The sequence below is a fragment of the Cornus florida genome, unplaced genomic scaffold (assembly GCF_030987335.1).
Source record: "Cornus florida cultivar Cherokee Brave unplaced genomic scaffold, ASM3098733v1 CherokeeBrave_3.0.0_Hap2_Chr07, whole genome shotgun sequence".
Classification (NCBI taxonomy): Eukaryota; Viridiplantae; Streptophyta; class Magnoliopsida; order Cornales; family Cornaceae; genus Cornus; species Cornus florida.
The window spans coordinates 16,782,344-16,803,431 of NW_026775577.1; the positions used below are offsets into that span (position 1 = coordinate 16,782,344).

General features: G+C 31.1%; 1 protein-coding gene across 1 annotated transcript; it reads right to left on the bottom strand.

Moving 5' to 3' along the window:
• Nucleotides 1-16,332: 16,332 nt before the first annotated feature.
• Nucleotides 16,333-19,042, bottom strand: LOC132266597 (naringenin,2-oxoglutarate 3-dioxygenase). The gene is made up of 3 exons (XM_059767519.1): nucleotides 18,565-19,042; nucleotides 17,439-17,867; nucleotides 16,333-16,860 (listed from the first exon to the last, which is right to left on the bottom strand). The coding sequence occupies exons 1-3, from the start codon at nucleotides 18,922-18,924 to the stop codon at nucleotides 16,558-16,560; spliced, it is 1,092 nt and encodes a 363-aa protein (XP_059623502.1). The 5' UTR covers nucleotides 18,925-19,042; the 3' UTR covers nucleotides 16,333-16,557.
• Between the last annotated feature and the right edge of the window lie 2,046 nt (nucleotides 19,043-21,088).

The following is a 21,088-nucleotide window of genomic DNA, read 5'->3' on the forward strand; positions in this document are numbered from 1 at the left end:
CATAACAAATAATATATATGTGTGTGTGTGTGTGAGAGAGAGAGACTATGTGTGTATAAATAAAGTATGTTACAACAAGGAGTATCACAATAATGATTATTATTATTGTTATTATTTTACTATATTTTGAATTTATTAAAGCAATAGGTTTATTCAAATGTGATAAGTAATTTCATTCACAAACCATATCTATCAATAAATAAATAAATAAATAAAGTTCATTCATAAACCACATTCAATAATCATAAGGTAAGCCATAAATAGAAATTTTTTTAGAATTTGGAAAGGGCAAGATTTAATTTTTATATAAAAAATCACTATTAGTAACTATAATAATGTATTTTTTTTTTTTTTTGAATTTTTTGAAGCAAGATGTTTATTCAAATTTGAAGGGTTATAAGTAATTTCATTCACAAACCATTCAATAATCATAAGGCACAAACCATTCAATAATCAAAAGATAAACCATAAATAGATTTTTTTTTAAAATTTGGAGAGACAAGCTTTAATTTTTATATAAAAATGACCATTAGTAACTATAATTTAGTACCATAAATATTTATGGTTTTACAAAAATTTTGAAGAACCAACTTTAATTTTTAGAAAAATTACCATTAATAACTATAATTTAGCACCATAAATAGATTTTACAAAAAAATTGGAGGGGCCAATTTAATTTCTATATAGAAAAATGACTATTAATATATATTTAATACTACTACTAAAATTTTGGGGGCCATCGACTCCCCTGGCCCCACTCCCCCCTCGCATTAGGTTTTAGGTTTAAATTTTTTTTGAGTACGATTAAGTTTTTTAGAGATCACGATTGCATTCGTGTAAAGGGATCACTTTGAGTTGAATTATTTAGAGTTGGGTATGTCACTTCTTTTGCTATTTATCATGCCTCATAGAGCCTATGTGAGTATGCATGCATAAATAGAACAGATTAAAGAGTATTGAATAGAGGAATGAAGGATTTTAGAACATTGGAGAGCATGTAGAGGTTGATAGATTGAAGAAGCCATAGAAGAGGAGAGAGTTTTGTAGAATTTATAAATAGGTAGACATTTATGTATAGAGTTCTAAACACTTCTTAATCATTAATTGTGATGCACTTCAGTAAACTGTTAAATCCTTGATGGTATAAATAGGTGAGGGTGTGATCTTTATAAAATAAATTCCAAAGAATGAAAGTGTAAAATTCCGAGTGGCAAAAGCTGGAGTTGGAAGGCTGCCCAAAGAAATCTAATGTATTGACATGTTGATAAAATGGTATCCATATTATTGACATGTTTAGTAAGTTCGGAATTTTAATCCACATATCCACTCCCACATCGATTAAGTTATGTCCCACATCGATTAAATCTAAGTTGAGTTTTTGGTTAATAATATGCCTATTTCTTGATTGTGTAGTTTTTAAAAGAATACTAAAAATTATAAAACAAATTATAAATTTTTACTTGTATTTTCTGCTTACAATTAATTTTAAAGACATACCCAACTATATATATATATACATATTCAGTTTCCTAAAATTGGAAATTCAAATGCGATACAATGTAAATAGAACAGATTCAAGATCCCATCTAGTACTTCAAAAATATAGAGAGTGTAGAAGAGAGAATATATATATATATATATATATATATATATATATATATATATTCGTTCGGTTTGCTAAAATTGGAAATTCAAATGCATAAGAGAATTACAATGTAATATGTATTAAAATAGAGGACATTAATGTCTTTTAAACTATCATTACAACACATTCAGGATCACATCTTGAATATTAATTCGTGATGTGTAGCAGTGTTCTTATTCTTTTTATATATTGTGACCATTGAAAAAAAACATATGAAAATACCAAATCATTGTGTGCGTGTGTGTGTATATATATTCACTTCTTCACTCCCTCAATTTCTGTAAATTTTTGTTGTGGATTTCTTTAAAATTTAACCATAATTAGAAAATACCACATCAAAGTATAATTATATAAAGCTTTAAGTGAATTATGTAAACTATGGTTCTTATTTACAAGAAATATATCACTCATTCATTGTAAATTGCAGTGTTTGAATTCTATAATGATAGTGCTGTTATTTTTCCTCTTTTCTATATTAAAAAAATAATAATTTTTAAAATGCACAAAACAGTTAAATAAGTTGACAAATAAGAAAATTTACATAAGTTACCAAATCATACTAGAGCAATGCTACACATCTCGAATTAAAATTTGAGATTTGATTTTGAATCTGTTGACCATAAGGGTTCATCCAAAAACAATTTAGATGTTTTGATGATAACAAATCATTAATGGTGTTTAAGGATTAATATTTATATTAAGTGTTATAGATTATTCACATTCAAAGAATGACCTCAATGAAGTTATAAAGATTATTCCAAGTATTCCATTATTCAAGATCACATCAAGTAAAACAATGGATACAAGGAGGACTTGAAGTTGCAAGCAACCAAAATGCAAAATACATCTAAAGATAGCTTGGATTACAATGAGTAAGCAAGCAACTCAAAGAAAGGAAGAAAATAAGAGTACCTCAAAGCTTAAACGATCTTAGACAAAGCATGAAGAAAATGGTAGATAGGATGGTGAGTGTTTAGGATTCACTTTCAAAATATTTGTCAATCCATTTGAAACTCATCTCTATAGGATTATGCATATCATATGTTCCTATATCCATTAGCAATAGACTATATCCATTAGTATGAAGTCATTGCTAAAGAATAAGTTAGTTCAAGCTTGCTTAAGCTTTAAAATGACTCAACACTTGTGCTAGAATGTTAAGACCATGCACATCAATTACATGATTCACTTTAGTCTCTAAAAAGTAAAGGTTAAGGCTTAGAATTTAATTATTCATCTATAAAGCCATTGTTACCATGCCTTGGTAAAGGACATTAGGACCCCAGTATGCACCTTGTGAAAAACTGTGTTTTTGGCCAAGTATGAAAAATGGCTAAGTACGAAAAATGAATTTTTGAAATAATGATTATTTCAAAATAATTTTTCCTGATAATTACTTTTTATACTTCAAATAGCATAAACTGATTTTATCAAAATTTATGACCAAGTCTACATTGGTTTACATAAGGATTCATTTTTACCAAAACTGTCGGAAATTCAAATTTGTACTAAAATTGAATTTTTACATTTTGATTTAGTTGGATTTCAATTTTCTTATATTTTTTATTGAATCCAAATGGGGGGATATTTCCTTATTTACGTTGCAAACTTAAAGTAAATGGACATATAAATACTGTAAAGATATTTACTTAAATGTGGCCGACAGCAAAACAGAGAGTTCGGATTCTGAGAGTCATCATTTCAGCCGATTGAAGCGGACTGTCAGCCGATCGACAAGGCACTGTTAGCCGACCAAAAGTGTACCATCATCTGGCCGACACTGAGACAAATTTGAAATAACGGCTAGTTTGACCATAGAACCTAAAATTATTATCAAATTTAGAGATACACACGAGAGATTGTCTGAAAATTCAAATTATTATCATTTTCTTTACAAAAATATTACATCTTCTTGATCATATATGTCCATCTTCTTGTATATCATTCATGAGGGAAAATTGTGACTTAAAATTCAACCAAAAAAAAAAAAAAGTGACTTAAAACTGTAAATATATATATATATATAAAACATTGTTCTTTGCCTTTTTAGTTTTTGGCACATAAAAAATTATTTTCTCAGCTCGTTATAGCTTCTGGCACAGAAAATTTACAAGAAAGTGATAATGGAAAATTAATTGCCTGATTTGATTATAAAAGGTTATAAAAACTACATGACTTGTTGATTTTTTTTTTTTACATGAACAGGTATTATATGGCTCTTAATAATCACATCGCACCCAAATATGATAGATTTGTTTTTAAAAAAAAAAATTTTGCGCTTACGTGACAGGTTGCAATTGACCGAGATTATCGAGTCTTTTATGCTTTAACTGTCACACACATGCAAATATGTCACTCTTATGTTTTATTTAATTTTTTAATTATGAATCCACTAGTGATTGATTAGTTCGGCATCTAATAATTTTTGAAGCTGTGGAAGGAAATGACATTGTGGGGTATGAGAAATTATTAAATGGTTCTGGTTCATATGACACTTGATTAACTAATTCAATTAATATTAATGTTGAGATTTCTTTGTAATACATTATGTATTAATACACTCTTATACGATTATTTTTTTAAACTGAATTTAACTAATTAACTAAGCATTAATAATCCAAAACCATTTAATAATTTTTCGTAGATCATATTACATCAACAGTGACCACATCATGACTAACACTAAATGCCACTTTTAAAAAAGTATTGTATTTTAGAGTGTGAACACGATCCATCTGGTACACCAACGCCCACCTAGGACATGGATAATAGAAACGTGCTTTTTACCACTAGAAGTGAAGGTTTTTGTCTGTTTCTTTTAGTATTATTGCCTTTGAGATAAATTGTGGAGTGATTGTCACTAAATACCATATAATATTTACTATTGTATAATATATATTTTTTTCTAAAATAGAAAATCGGTTTTTACTCAATTCTATTTTACAATGTTAGGACCTAAGAGATAAGTTTTCTTTTTAAAATATATATTTTTATATAATTTTAGATTAAAAACTTCCAATACAATAAGATAAAAAAATAAAAAAATAAAAAGAAGAAGAAGAGGAAGAAAGAAGTTCCTATGAGTACATTGGATTGTTGGTTTAATGGGACTAAACATAAGCTTAGGGGGTATGAAAAAAGTGTGTTGTCATATATATATATATATATATATATATATATATATATTGTCTACTTATTTTACTGAATTTCTTCTATAAACTAGCTCTAAAGTCTTATATGTATATCATTGCTCTTTTGTGTGTGTGTGTGTGAGAGAGAGAGAGAGAGAGAGAGAATATCATACAAGGGACCAAACATAAATAAGGGATTGTCGGTAACAATGACCCTCTAATGATACTCCTCCACTTCTAATGACAAAATAAAGGCAGTTATTTTTGTTTAATAAAGAGTTGTGAATTATGTGACTAGTCCTATTCACATAAATAATAATAATTATTATTATTATAATATGTGTCCAACTCTTGAAATACTTATCATTTATTTTTTTAATAAATCATCCTGTCTCATCAACTATTAATCAAAGGAGGCATAGCTAGCAAACCTATGGTTCAAAAATACCATTAGGTATGGCATATTTTTTATAATATGAAATGTAGATGAAGATTTGTATACAACATATAAATTGCGAACAGAAACTATGAACAAGTCCAACAAAAATGATTAATTAGTGTTTAAAATAAACTTTGATATGAAAATTAGTAACAAGTCCAATTACCAATACCAAGGCTAAGGCAATTATATTTTTTATTTTATTTTTTATAATATGAAATGTAGATGAAGATTTGTATACATGTAAATTGCAAATTAATGCTTTATATATGATCCTAGTCTAGCACGCACATACGACAAAGAATAATTAATTTATCTTCATCTTTTCTCTCTCCTTCTGGACATCCTCACTAATTTCTCTATCTTCATCTTTTTACCAATTCATTACCTACTTTAATTCACTTGTTCTAATTTCTATTTATCATTTATATGTCAAATCTAACCTATATATATATATATATATATTCTTTTTTCTTTTTTCAATTATATACTTATAAATTTTTTATATTGCCCCCTTAAAATTATAAAAAAAATTATTTTTATCTCCCTTATTTCACATAATTTCCTAGGTTCGACCCTAAATGTAAACATTCGAACGTATTCAGCTGTATTTATATAAATAAAGATGACGTTTCATATATATATATATATATTATGTCGATCATTGTGGAAACACTCTTCTATAATTATATTTAAATGATTTGGTTGCTTAACTCCATCCAGTATTCCATATGGTTGTTAGATTTAATACATATATGTCTGTATTCGAATATTGCATACGTGTGTCGTCCTTTAAATGGTGTGGATGTAGAACTCCTTATGCAATACTTCATTGATCAATTGTTGGATATGGTGAAACTTTCTTTCGTGGGCATGAAATATATATATTATATTGTAACGAATCGTTTGAATCTCCATTAATTTGGAGTCCAATGCTAGGTGTTCTATTGCTAGTGGGTAATAATTGTTTATGTTTGATATTTTGGTTTCATCCTCATATAGTCAGATTCATATATGTGTGTACGTATCTTTGTATTTATTATATGCACACGTGTAAATTATATAGATCGTGATGTTTATATAAGTTTGTATATATAATTCTTCATGCATCTAAACATGGAACAAATAATGGAATGGAATCAAAACAAATACAACTGCACACTTCATTACAAATTGAGTGATTTGTACAAGAAGATGGGGTTGCATCAAGGGCGGAGCCAGGAAAAAATATATGTGGGGCTAAATTAATTAATATAAAATTAAATTTCAAAAATAAAATAAAATATTTGTAATTTTTTTAGTTTATTTTTAACATTAATAGTATGTGTTTATTAATATATGAAAAGAAAAATAGAGCAAATTAAGAACAGTTAAGATTTTCAAGTGTTAACTATATTTTTTTTCTTTTCTCTAATTCATAACAAATAATATGTGTGTGACTGTGTGTGTATAAATAAAATATATTACAATAAGGATTATTAGAATAATAGTTGTTATTATTATTATTATTATTATTATTTACTATATTTTGAATTTATTAAAGCAAAAGGTTTATTCAAATGTGAAGGTTATAAGTAATTTCATACACAAACCATATCTATAAAAAATAAATAAATAAATAAAGTTCATTCACAAACCACATTCAATAATCATAAGGAAAACCATAAATAGAATTGTTTTTTAGAATTTGGAAAAGGAAAGATTTAATTTTTATATAAAAAAATACTATTAGTAACTATAATAATGTTTTTTTTTTTTTTTTGGAATTTTTTTGAAGCAAGATGTTTATTCGAATTTGAAGGGTTATAAGTAATTTCATTCACAAACCATTCAATAATCTTAAGGTAAACCATAAATAGATTTTTTTTTTAAAAAAAAAAAAAAAATTGGAGAGACAAGCTTTAATTTTTATATAAAAATGACCATCAGTAACTATAATTTAGTATCATAAATAGGGTTTTACAAAAAATTTGAAGAACCAACTTTAATTTTTAGAAAAATTACCATTAATAACTATAATTTAGTACCATAAATAGATTTTACAAAAAATTTGGAGGGGCCATTTTAATTTCTATATAGAAAAATGACTATTAATATATATATTTAATACTACTACTAAAACGTATAAATTTTTTTGAGTATGATTAATTTCTTAGAGAGCACCATTGCATTCGTTTAAAGGGATCACTTTGAGTTGAATTTTTTAGAGTTGGGTATGTCACTTCTTTTGCTACGTATCATGCCTCATAGAGCTTATGTGAGTATGCATGGCATAAATAGAGTTGAATTTTGGAGTTTTCTATAATTGTGGACAGATTAAATAGTATTGAATAGAGGAATGAAGGATTTTAGAACATTGGAGAGCATGTAGAAGTTGATAGATTGAAGAAGCCATAGAAGAGGAGAGAGTTTTGTAGAATTTATAAATAGGTAGACATTTATGTATGGAGTTCTAAACACTTCTTAATCATTAATTGTGATGCACTCTAGTAAACTGTTAAATCATTGATGGTATAAATAGGTGAGGGTGTGATCTTTATAAAATAAATTCCAAGAATGGAAGTGTAAAATTTCGAGTGGCAAATGCGGGAGTTGGAAGGCTGCCCAAAAAAAATGTAATGTATTGACATGCTGATAAAATGGTATCCATATTATTGTAAATAACGTCCGTGAAAAGTTTGGTGTTTTAATATGTTCTAATAAATTATGTCTTTAAAGACATACACAACAAGATATATAGAGAATATATAAATATATATATATTCAGTTTGCTAAAATTGGAAATTCAAATCCATAAGAGAATACAATGTAATATCTATTAAAATAGAACAGATTCAAGATCACATCCAGTAGCTGAAAAATATAGAGAGTGTATTAAAATAGAACAGATTCAAGATTACATCCAGTAGCTGAAAAATATAGAGAGTGTAGAAGAGAGAATATATATATATATATATATATATATATATATATATATTCGTTCAGTTTGCTAAAATTGGAAATTCAAATGCATAAGAGAATACAATGTAAAATGTATTAAAATAGAGAACATTAATGTCTTTTAAACTATCATTACAACACATTCAGGATCACATCTTGAATATTAATTCGTGATGTGTAGCACTGTTCTTATTCTTTTTATATATTTGTGGCCATTGAAAAAAAAACATATGAAAATACCAAATCATAGTGTGTGTGTGTGTATATATATATATATATTCTCTTCTTCACTCTCTCAATTTGTGTAAATTTTTGTTGTGTATCTCTTTAAAATTAAACCATAATTAGAAAATACCACATCAAAGTATAATTATATAAAGCTTTAAGTGAATTATGTAAACTAGGGTTCTTATTTACAAGAAATATATCACTCATTCATTGTAAATTGTAGTGTTTGAATTCTATAATGATAGTGCTATTATTTTTCCTCTTTTCTATATTAAAAAAAAAAAAAAAGTATTTTTAAAATGCACAAAACAGTCAAATAAGTTGACAAATAAGAAAATTTACATAAGTTACCAAATCATACTCGAGCAATGCTACACATCTCGAATTAAAATTTGAGATTTGATTCTGAATTTGTTAACCACAAGGGTTCTTCCAAAGACAAGCCAAATGTTTTAATGATAACAAATTATTAATGGTGTTTAATGACTAATACTTACATTGAGTGTTATAGATTATTCATATTCAAAGAATGACCTCTCAATGAAGCTATAAAGATCATTCCAAGTATTCTGTTATTCAAGATCACATCAAGTAAAGCAATGGATACAAAGAAGACTTGAAGTTGCAAGCAACCAGAATACAAAATCCATCTAAAGATAGCTTGGATTACAATGAGCAAGCAAGCAACTCAAAGAAAGGAAGAAAACAAGAGTACTTCAAAGCTTAAACGATCTTGAACAAAGCATGAAGAAAATGGTAGATAGGATGATGAGTGTTTATGATTCAATTTCAAAATATTTATGAATCCATTTAAAGCTAATCTCTATAGGATCATGCAGATCATCATTATCATTCATATGTTCCTATATCCATTAGCAATAGACTATACACTTCATTCATATATATAATTGACGCATGAAGTCATTGCTAAAGAATGAGTTAGTTCAAGCTTACTTAAGCTTTGAAAGGACTCAACACTTGTGCTAGAATGCTAAGACCATGCACATCAATTACATGATTCACTTTGGTCTCTAGAAAGTAAAGGTTAAGGCTTAGAATTTAATTATTTATCTATAAAGCCATTGTTACTTTGCCTTGGTAAAGGACGTTAGGACCCCAGTATGTACTTTGTGAAAACTGTGTTTTTGGCCAAGTATGAAAAATGGCTAAGTGCGAAAAATGAAATTTTGAAATAATGATTATTTCAAAATAATTTTTCCCGATAATTATTCTTTATACTTCAAATAGCCTAAACTGATTTTATCAGAATTTATGACCAAGTCTACATTGGTTTACATAAGGATTCATTTTTACCAAAACTGTCAGAAATTCAAATTTGTACTAAAACTGAATTTTTACATTTTGATTTAGTTGGATTTTTATTTAATCCAAATGGGGGGATACTTCCTTATTTATATTGTAAACTTAATGTAAATGGACATATATATACTATAAAGACATTTACTTAAATGTGGCCAACAACAAAATAGAGAGTTCGAATTCTGAGAGTCATCGTTTCAGCAGATCGAAACGGACTGTCAGCCGACCGACAAGGCACTGTCAGCTGACCGAAAGTGTATCATCAGTCAACCGACACTGAGTCAAATTTGAAATAACGGCTAGTTTGATCATAGAACCTTATGGGACTTTACTATATTACCCCCAAACGGATTTATTCTTCAATGAGGCTATAAATACACAATGTTTGGACATTATGGGTATACAAGAGAGCCAACACTTGAGAGACCTCATTATGCATCAAAAGAGAGCTTTTGTTCTTACATTTTTTTCTTCATCTCTCTCATTCATTCATATATTATACTTGAGAGATTTAATCAAGGATTCAAAGAGCTTTTGCTCTATTCTATACTTGAGAGATCCTATTGAGTTCATAAGAACTTAAATTCTTCACTTATATCATCCTTTCTCATTCATATCATTCATAGAGTTTGAGCTTTACTTATATTCATCAATATTCTAGTTGTGAGCTAAAATTTGTACATCTATCTTTGAGAGATTTCTTATACTTCATTATTCTTGTTACTATCTATTGTAAGGGTTGGTTTGACCCACCGGGTTGATATGACCTAAAGGAAGACTAAGGGAAGGTTGTTCTCTTAGTAAGGTGAAGTAAGGAATTGCTTTATGTAAAGATTTGTTCTCCACCTGTAAAGAAAATCCATAGTGGATTGGGAAGTCTCAAGAGGTGTCTTGAGTCAAGGAGTAGGAATTTCTGAACTTCGTAAAAATCGCCATGTTATAGTTTGCAATTTCTCTTCCCTTATCTCTATTATAACTGTGCCATTTAATTGCTTATTTCATATCTTTATAATTGCACAATTGTGTTCAGTACTTTGCTTGAAATTACTTTTCTATATTGCGAAAATTGTCCATTGTTTATCATTGACTCTATTCACCCACCTCTAGAGTCAATACTTGGGTAACAGAATATGATGTGACGATAACTAAAAAGACATTAATGTCCTTTATTTTAATACATATTATACTTTATTCATTTATGTATTTGTGTTTTCTATTTTAACATACTAAACGAATGGTCAATTGAAGAAAAAAGAAAGAATGAACGATACATTAAGTTTCTCTGTTTATCTCTAATTTACTTTTCTCTACTAATATTTTTTTATATTATATGTATAGGTATATATATTTATATTCTCTTATGCACTCTCCATATTTTTCAATTACTCTATATATGTTGGGTAAATCTTTCAAATTTAACCTTAATCAGAAAATAACAAATCAAAATACAATTATAAAAAACTTTAAATGAATTAAGTAAATTAGGGTTCGAGGTCATTCATTTATGGTAAAAAAATTGTAACTTTTAGTTTTAATTACATGACGATTTGATAGAAGAGGGTTCTTATTCACGAGAAAGAGAACTCATTCATAATAAAAATTTGTATTTTCTAGTTTTAATTATTTAAAGATTTAATAGAAAGAATTTCCCATACAAAGATATATACTGACATAATTGAATTGAAGTTATAAAGTTAAACGAGGTTTGGATGCTATAATAGCAAGTTGCTAAATCATTAACCATGTAATTGGAGTTATTTTCGTGATACAATGATACATGAAGTTTAGCATTTTTCAAGATTGTATCACAAATGGTAAATACATATCATATTTCTCCACCAAAGTCATTATTTACTTTCTTTTAGGCTAGTTACTCTCTTAATATTCTCTTTCCAAAAATATAAAGATTTATATTCTTCATTTACCATAGTCATCACATACGTCAACATTGATCCTCTACAATGCATCAAACAATTCCATGACTAATTTTCATTTATAAATGCCTTAATTTTTTTTGAGTAATCATCCATAATCCCAAGCCCTAACTATGCAGAAGAGATATAAACATAATTCTAAATTGTGGAGTTATACTGTTATAGTTTCAGACCAATACATAAGAATTTTTTACATATTCTTCTCTCCATGGTTAATTATACATAGGTTCAACACACACACACACACACACACACACATTGTGTTTAAGTAAAAATTTAAAACTAAACCATGTGGTTGCCGACGACAACTTCCAAAAGGAAATCTAAGAATAATTCAAGAAGAGGAAATTAGCTCCCAAAAGAAAATATGAGAGAGGGTTGTAGACTCTAAAATTTTAGTGAGCTTTGGTTTTGACAAATGGACCCATGAAATATGGGCTTAATGTTTAATTAAGTTATTTAATTGGCCCAAACTTGGTCCACTTAAATTATTCAATTAGCCCAGCCCAGATGATTAAATAAAAAGATAATTATTCCCAATAAATTATATTTGGAATAATTATATTTAAGGATAATTATCATAATATAATCGGTCCGGCCCAGTTATGATTTTATCCTTATCAGGAGATGACATGTGTCATCATCCTATTAATCCAAGAAGCTTATAAATAGAGGCCTGGAGGAAGAAGGAAGGGGGACAAATTCAGAATCCAGAAGTCTAGAAATCCAGAGACTCAGAAATCCAGGACACACAAATTCAGAAATCTAGAAGGTCAAGAAATTCAGACACAAATTCAGAATTTAGAAGTCTGGAAATCCAGAGGCTCAGAAATTCAGACACAAATTCAAAATTCAGAAGTCCAGAAATCCAGAGACTCAGAAATTCAGACAAATCCAGAAATCCAGAATTCTAGAAAGAAATACAGAAACTCTGCCCAAAAGCGAAAAACACTAAGCACATCAAATCGTGCCGTTCTTTATCAAATTTCACGGTGATCAACAACAAGTATATCAAATCGTGTCGTTTTTCATCCAAATTTCACAGTGATTTAAGATCAAGCTCGTGCAGCCCTTGAATCCAACCAACAAAGGAGATCGAATTAGAGGATTTTATTCTTTGTAAAGAATACTACAGAGGATTGTACTCCAATTTTTCTAATTTAATAAAATATTATATTTGTTCCCTGTTTTGTTTTTATTCGCAGACAACAAAATTTGTGTGTATAAATTTCTGGCACGCCCAGTGGGACCTCCTCTGCCTCTCATCTCTTTCTTCTACATCAAATCCTCAACAAATTCATCGTTAGATTCTATGACTTCCAATAAGATTCAGACGAAGAGCAAGAATACTACTAAAGACATCGCGGTCATGACGGACAACATCAATACCATCACAAAAGATGGCAAGAAGGTTGCAACTTCGTCAAGTGGTACAAACACCTCTACAAGTTTAATGATGTGGAGCATGGTCAAATCATCCGTTCCTGCCAAAAGACAGCATGATGCGATGAGAGTCAATTCTGCCAAATTTATCAAAGTAACAACTCAAACTCATACCACCTTCACCTCGCTGGGGGCAAAGAGAAAGGTTTCTACAACCTCAAAGGTTGCTCCAGTCACAAGTTCAAGTTCCACCTCGCTGGGGGCAAGGAGGAAGGTTTTTATAACCTCAAAGGTTGCTACAGTCATAAGTTCAAGTTCAAGGCTGGTCCACCCAGGCTAAAGATTTTTTCTAACTCCATCACCATAATGATGAGTATTACCTTGTACGAAGAGCAATTGACGACTATGGCCCGTGCAATTGAAAGATTACAACACTCTCTCAAGGAGCAAGATCTGAAAATTGCCTCGCTGATAGAAAGTTAAAATTGTGTGACGACAATGCTGAGTCAAGCAAATGCCGAATTCCTCATTCTAATTCCGTGCCAGAGACTATTCCAATTGACAATCAAAATGATATGTCCGCTAATCCAACAATTGAAGCTGCCTCCGTCACCTCACTTTCTGTCCAACAACTTCAAGACATGATAATGAATTTCATAAGAGAACAATACAGTGGCGTTCCTCAAAGTGATCGCATGTACTCAAAGCCTTACACAGAAAGAATTGACATCTTAAAAATGTCGGTAGGGTATCAACCTCCAAAGCTTCAACAATTTGACCGAAAAAGGCAATCCTAAGCAACATATCGCACACTTTGTAGAAACTTGCGACAACGCTGGTACAAATAGAGATCGCCTTGTCAAGCAATTCGTTCGTTCCCTCAATGGGAATGCATTTGATTGGTACACAAACCTCAAAGCTAGAGGTATTGACAGTTGGGAGCAGATGGAACAAGAATCTTGGGACATGAAGTATCTTGGAACATGAAAAAACTGCAATCTTGGGACATGATGGAACAAGATTGACAGGACTTATCTTGGAACAAGAATCTTGGAACAAGAAAAAAAAGAAAGAAAGTGGATACTTCAAGTCCCACTTGAAAAAGGAGATAAGTCCTGTCAATCTTGGGACATGAAGTGGGGATAATTTGTAGACAATAAAATTTTAATGAGTTTTGGTTTTAACAAATGGACCCATGAAATATGGGCTTAATGTTTAATTAAGTTATTTAATTGACCCAAACTTGGTCCACTTAAATTATTCAATTAGCCCAGTCTAGATGATTAAATAAAACGATAATTATTCCTAATAAAATATATTTAGAATAATTATATTTAAGGATAATTATCATAATATAACCGACCCGGCCCAGTTATGATTTTATCCTTATCAGGAGATGACACGTGTCATCATCCTATTAATCCAAGAAGCTTATAAATAGAGGCATGAGGGAAGAAGGAAGGGGGACAAATTCAGAATTTTGAGGTCCAGAAATCCAGAGACTCAGAAATCCAGGACACACAAATTCAGAAATTTAAAAGGTCAAGAAATTTAGACACAAAATCAGAATTCAGAAGTCCAGAGACTCACAAATTCAGACGTTAATCCAGAAATCCAGAATTATAGAGAGAAATACAAAAACTCAGTCCAAAAGCGAAGAACACCAAGCACACCAAATCATGCCGTTCTTTATCAAATTTCACGGTGATCAACAACAAGCACATCAAATCGTGCCGTTCTTCATCCAAATTCCACGGTGATTCAAGATTAAGCTTGTGCAGCCCTTGAATCCAACCAACAAAGGAGATCGAATCAGAGGATTTTATTCTTTGTAAAGAATACTACAGAGGATTGTACTCCAATTTTCCTAATTTAATAAAATATTATATTTGCTCTCTATTTTGGTTTTATTCGCAAACAACAAAATTTGTGTGTATAAGGGTTTCTCTCTTGACTCCGAAAAAAAAAGGTAATTATGCCACGTCTCATTAGTGATAAAATTATAAAAATTACCATGTGATATCTATCATTTTTCAAATGTTGGACATATAATTGTGTAGTGTAAAAACCCAATCCAAATTTAAACGTTTTTATTTCAGTTCAACTCGTTTTGAAGCTTTAGATGTTACCCATGCCACTTAAATGTTGCACCAACGAGGCCTTCAGATGGCCCAGCCCAATAAATGGTCCAAATTTCTAACACCTTGATTTAACCAACATGAATTTCACCATATATATATATATACATATATATATCAAATGCCTTTAAAAGATGGTCCTTTGATCATTTGCAATACGATTTTTTTTAGGCGGCAAGATAATGGTATTGTATTTCAACTTAATGTCTTGCAATGGAGGTTACAATGCCATTAAATCAAGGTGCAATACGATTCTTTCAAAAATTAAAATAATGGTGTTGTGATTTAGAAAATAATAGAGTTAGAACTTCTACTGCAATACACTAGTAAATCAAGGTGTAACCTAAGTCACACAATCCTTCTTAACTGATGTCGCTCTTACGTTCCACGCACGCTCAAATTCTCATTATTTATGACTTAATTTTGCCATTCTCACGCTTCTGTTTTTGAATTTGATTTCACTTTCGCTCCGCTTTATGTAACTTAGAATGCAACATCATTATTTCAAGATTTGAAATAATTTTATTTTTTTGAAAGGTGAAATAATGAATTATTAATTGATATTAACAATCCACTATTAGGTTGGAAATAATTTTAGAGTACATGATCCGTTAATAAATGATACCTACTTTGAAATCAAATTGTTGGTGGGAAGGTAATAGTAATGGTCATTTGTTATCCCACGTAGAGATGTTAGATGGCAACCATATTCCCGATGATAGATATGTGGGTCTTCAACACACAGTTTCTCAAAAAGATTTTAATCAATTCCACAACTTTATTAAACAAGTAATACCGAGCTCTCTCATGTTTAACAAATAAATTGAAAGAGATATTAAATAATTTATTTAAATTTTTATAAATTTTAAAATATTATTTCAATTTAATAGTTAAATATGAAGAGCTCTTGACTATTTTATTTTAAATAATTTCTCACTTTTTTTAAAGTAATACTGAAGTTTCACCAAAAAAAAAAATGCCAATAAAGACTTGAAGAGTGAGACAACATTTATGATTTAGTTTATTATAAAATAAAAACTATTAAAAGTAAAAATAATAAAGCTTTGTTTCGAATAAGATGAATGAAAGTTCAGTCTTAAATTTAAATTTTTTCTAATTTTAATCTCAAGACACCAATTTTGTGGAATTGAATAGTTGTTAGAGAGGTGAGAAGTGGGCACAACTTATTTCATGTAATTACTAATTTGGTCATATTACATAACATCGAACAAGGGCAGAAGATCAGACCAGCTAGTCCAACCTACGGATCAACAGGTCTGTCCTCAGAACCAAACACATTGGTCAAGCAAAGAAACAAAGTAACATCAAGATCAACCAAATAAAGACCAATTAAGACTCAGACATATATAATAGCATAGCAACAGCTAAAGAGTCTCAATTAAGCAAAAATCTCCTCAATGGGCTTGGCCTCCAACTTGGCTTTCTCTGTTTCTTGCAACTGTTTCTCCTTGGCTTGCTTCTTAAGTTTTGCAAGCTCAAGGTCCTTGCTCATCTTCCTCCTGTACATTTCCGAGAAAGGGATCGGCTCATCCAACACCGGCTTCTCTCCCTCCCGGACCTTCAGTGGGTACACCGTTGCATCTGGTGCCGGGTTCTGGAACGTGGCAATGGACAGCCTGCTGTAGTTTGAGTTCACCACGGCTTGGTGATCGGCATTCTTGAACCTCCCATTGCTCAGATACTGTTCAAAATGTGAAATTCACATCAGAAATGACCTTTTCATGTATAGATTCGTATATTATATTAAAGAATTTCGTTCAGATAATGGTCTCTTTTTTTCTTATCCAGCAAAAAACTCACACACACACACACACACACACACTTTCTCTACACGGAGGAGCCAATGTCATGCTGGCATAGTCATTTTTTTTCTTATACTGGCAAAAAAACTCACACACACACACACACACACACAGAGAAGCCAATGTCATGCTGGCATGTCCTGAATTGGCACTAAACTATCTACCATTCTTTTTTGAGCATTAAATCTACAAATGAAATCACCACTATGAGCAAATCCCAAATTGTGTAGCAAAATGGCACGTTTATAATAAGAAAACTTAACCCACAAAAAGTAATAACTATTTGGTCAGATTTTTTTTTACATAAGAAGAGTATTTTCACTTTGTGTGGACCAAGTTTCTTTAAGCCAATTTATTACCATTTACAACATTTCATGTGCTAGACACCTAATTTTTTGTACCATAGGTATGATTTCCAATTAATACATGAATTTTCAATAAAATACATTGTACTTACATGACCATGATCACCAAGGTTGACAACAAAAGCTCCCTCCACAGGCTGAACAGTGATCCAAGTCTTGCCACCATCCCTGGTGGCTTGAAGTCCCCCAACTTGGTCCTGCAACAGAAGGGTGATGGTCCCGGGATCGGTGTGGCGCTTGAGCCCGAGAGTGAGGTCTGGCTGTGGACACTTTGGGTAGAAATTCACCACCACTTTTTGGTCCATGTCCACGCAGGCCTTCGTCAAGGCCTCCTTCTCCAAACCCATGGCCTCCGATAACACCTCCAGGAGCTTGCACGCCAGCTCCATCAGCTTCTCGCTGTACTTCTCCGTCACAGCTCTCCACCCCTCCGGCTTGTCCGGCCACCTCGAGTAGTCCCTAGTCCGAAGTGGATAGGAGAAGTAGGTTACAATCTCGCGCCAGTCCTGCACTGCTTCACCCTGCAAATCAACCATTTCTAATTATCAAGTTCAATTTCTATATAACTTTCAAATTAATAAAGTTCAATTTCTATAAATGTACATACATAAACATGTCTTCAATTTCATTGTAAAATGGTTTGGACATGAAAATATGACAAAATTGCCAAATATTTTGTAATTAAAGGAAAATAAAGATTGTATCAACATGTGTCTAGCTAGAATAACAGGATTTCACTTAATTTGGATCTCCAAATGAAATTTCAATTAGAGTGATAAAATTTGAAATGGAACAGCATTTAAAAAGATTTTAAATGACAAAATATACTATTTTTTTGTTATGGAATATCATTAAACATAGGTGAATTTCGAGAAATTTGAAAATCACTGTACGTTGATTAGGGCCTATAGACACAGAAGTGTGTGGGTCCACCTCAAATGTGTTACTCGTGTATAGGCCCTAGCAGACATTGGTGAGAAAAGCTTTTTTCAAATTAAAATCAAAAGAAAAATAATTAACTTATAATTTGAAGTAACATAATTCACAATTTCGATTTCAACCTAAGCATTACATATATACTAAAATCATCCACAATTCAATTCCAAGAAGTGAATTCCATACTATATCAAAAGCAGTATAATATTAAATTCCAAAATTCTATAGCTGGTTTACTTTGTTCTAAAAGCATAAATAGCTTTTGATTCACAATTTCGATACCTGTAGATGGCTGGAGACGATGAAACCGCCTTTCTTGCCACCGGTCATGTCGAACCGGAGCTTCTCCTCCGGCGGCAAAGCGAAGAACTCTCGCGCCAGACGAGTCATGTCCGAGACAAGCTCTGCATTTACGCCATGATCAACCACCTGAAAAATCCCCCAATCCTCACAAGCCTCCACAATTTTCTTGCAAATCTCCGCTCTCCGGCCAGCGACGTCGTCAATTCCGTCGAGAGAGATCACCGGAATTTCGCTGCTGAATTGGTTGTAAGCAACCTTGGGACGCTCGTCCTCGTCGCGGACGAAGCTCGATTGCAGTGTCTTCTCCTCCGCTAGAGCCGTGAGAGTCGAAGGTGCCATGTTCTCTTATCCAATCACACTTTTTCTCTTGTGTGTGTGTATGTATATATATATATATATATGTTTCTATCACTATATCTGTGATGTACGTAATTGTTGGTTAAGACTATAGAGGGGTGCGCTGGGTTATATAATGCGTCGGGGGTTGGTACCGGAGTGGCAGCTCCAACTACTCACCTCATGTGAGTGGTGGCAACTACCTCGCGCTCGCACGTGCCAACCGTTCTTACAGAACCTGTACGACGGTGAAGATAGCTAACTCTGTCACGTGCGGAACAATAACTTCGCACGTCCGAAGCTTAACTAGTCAAACACAGGATTGGTTGGACTTGCGTTTGTCTTTTATTGCCGGTTCGTATATACTTGATCAGTAACTGGCCACGTCGTGCGACGTGGGTTCTGTTTATTGGTGGTTGTTGAGGAAAGTATCACAGTCGGTGAGTATAAACCTATTTAAAATAATAATTAGAATATGGAAGGTTATACACGTGAATTTCACCTAATTTTACAATCACTAACTAAAATTGTAGTCACCATTTTTAATTATTTGTTTAAAAATTGGACAACCATTTATTAATAATCATAAAACATATCTAATTTAGTTATGGATTACTAACTTTAGAATAGTAGAATTAGTAGAGGGATAGTGGACAAAAATCCTCTCCATTGGAACAAGAGACTTGTCAGGTTTTTTTTTAATGACGTGGACCATTTTGGGCAACGCCATTGAACCGATAAGAACAAGTCTCCTGCTTTAATGAAGAGGATTTTTGTCCGAAAAACAATACCACCAAATAATTTAAACCATTTTTGTGTGGGAATATCCCTAACCCCTCTGTCTTCTTTTGTATTAGGAGGTTGAAGGTTCAAACTTTTATAAACGCAAAATAAGTGTGTTTTTATTACCGCTTTGCCTCAGGGCCAGCAATACTTCTATATTAAGAGGTTGAAGATTCAGACTTTCATATAGGCAAAATAAGTGTGCCTTCATTTGTTAATGTTTTATGTTTTGAACCCGTGAACGAAACTCTTAATATGCTTTTTATACGTCTATGACACTTTCAAAACTCCAAATTCATGACTATTCTTCAAAGGAGTGGTTGAAAATTAGTACTCTTACATCACGAAAAAGGAAAAGAACAATAAAAGTTCTCATTTGAATGACTGCATGAGAAAATTGTGTGAATTCAGTAATTTCATCAATTTAAAAATATAATCTAGTTGTAATCAAACCCCGAGGGGTTGGCTCCGAAGGTGAAGTCTTGGTATTTAGCTTCTCATGAATCATTAAGTATCAAACTCATATATTCTTGAATGTGATCAATTCTTTAGGGACCACGATTACGATCATAATTCGAGTTTTATCTATCTAGTTGTAAACAAAGTTCAAGCTAATTGGATATTATTATAATTAATTTTTTTTTCAGTGACAAACTTCTTATTTCAAATTAAGGTTATATGAGCAAAAAATGTTAAGGACCCAAGCTAGTTTTGGATTCCTCACTTTTCCCAGTATAGGGATGGTCCCGAGATCATTAGTCCTGAGCAACCATTAATTGACATGTAAACAAAAAACTGAATAAATCCATTTTTGGTTCGGTTTCTATATCCTTCAACACGTCCCTTCATGTGTGGTCTTTTTTTATTCCAACACGTGTTTTTTGAATTTTTTTAATTAGAGTGACAGTAAAGTATGAACTTGAGACTTTTGACTTTAATACTATGTTACACAATCATCTATTAAGGACTAGAACATGCATCTCATTGAAAATATACAACACTCACACTTTTTTTTTTTTTCAAGCTTGAAGAAAAATGAGCAATTATGAACAGAAAAACTTAGTAAAAACTTAATAGTAATATTTATTTAATTTTTTTACTTTAACAAAAAAACTCAAATTCTTACTTCGTCCACATGAAGACTTGAACCCCGTATACTCTATTTTAAAACAATTGGTGATCCCAAATAATAATTACATAAATAACTATTTTTGCAGTGGATTTGAAATGCAAAGCTAGACGATATATTTAGCAACAATTGTCATGGGATTAATTTTGTGCAGTTTAATTGAAATTGAAGTGATTTTGATTTTTCCAAAATAACACGAAATTTAATAAATATTGGAATTAAATCAGTAAGAATTGTGGATTTGTAGTTGGAATA

What these genes read in the sequence shown, in the direction of transcription:
- LOC132266597 (XM_059767519.1), bottom strand. Translation starts at nt 18,924, where the DNA reads ATGGCACCTTCGACTCTCACGGCTCTAGCGGAGGAGAAGACACTGCAA. An exon ending in TCGTCTCCAGCCATCTACAG is followed by an intron (nt 17,868 to 18,564) that starts GTATCGAAATTG and finishes GTTGATTTGCAG; the next exon opens with GGTGAAGCAGTGCAGGACTG. An exon ending in ACCTTGGTGATCATGGTCAT is followed by an intron (nt 16,861 to 17,438) that starts GTAAGTACAATG and finishes CATTTTGAACAG; the next exon opens with TATCTGAGCAATGGGAGGTT.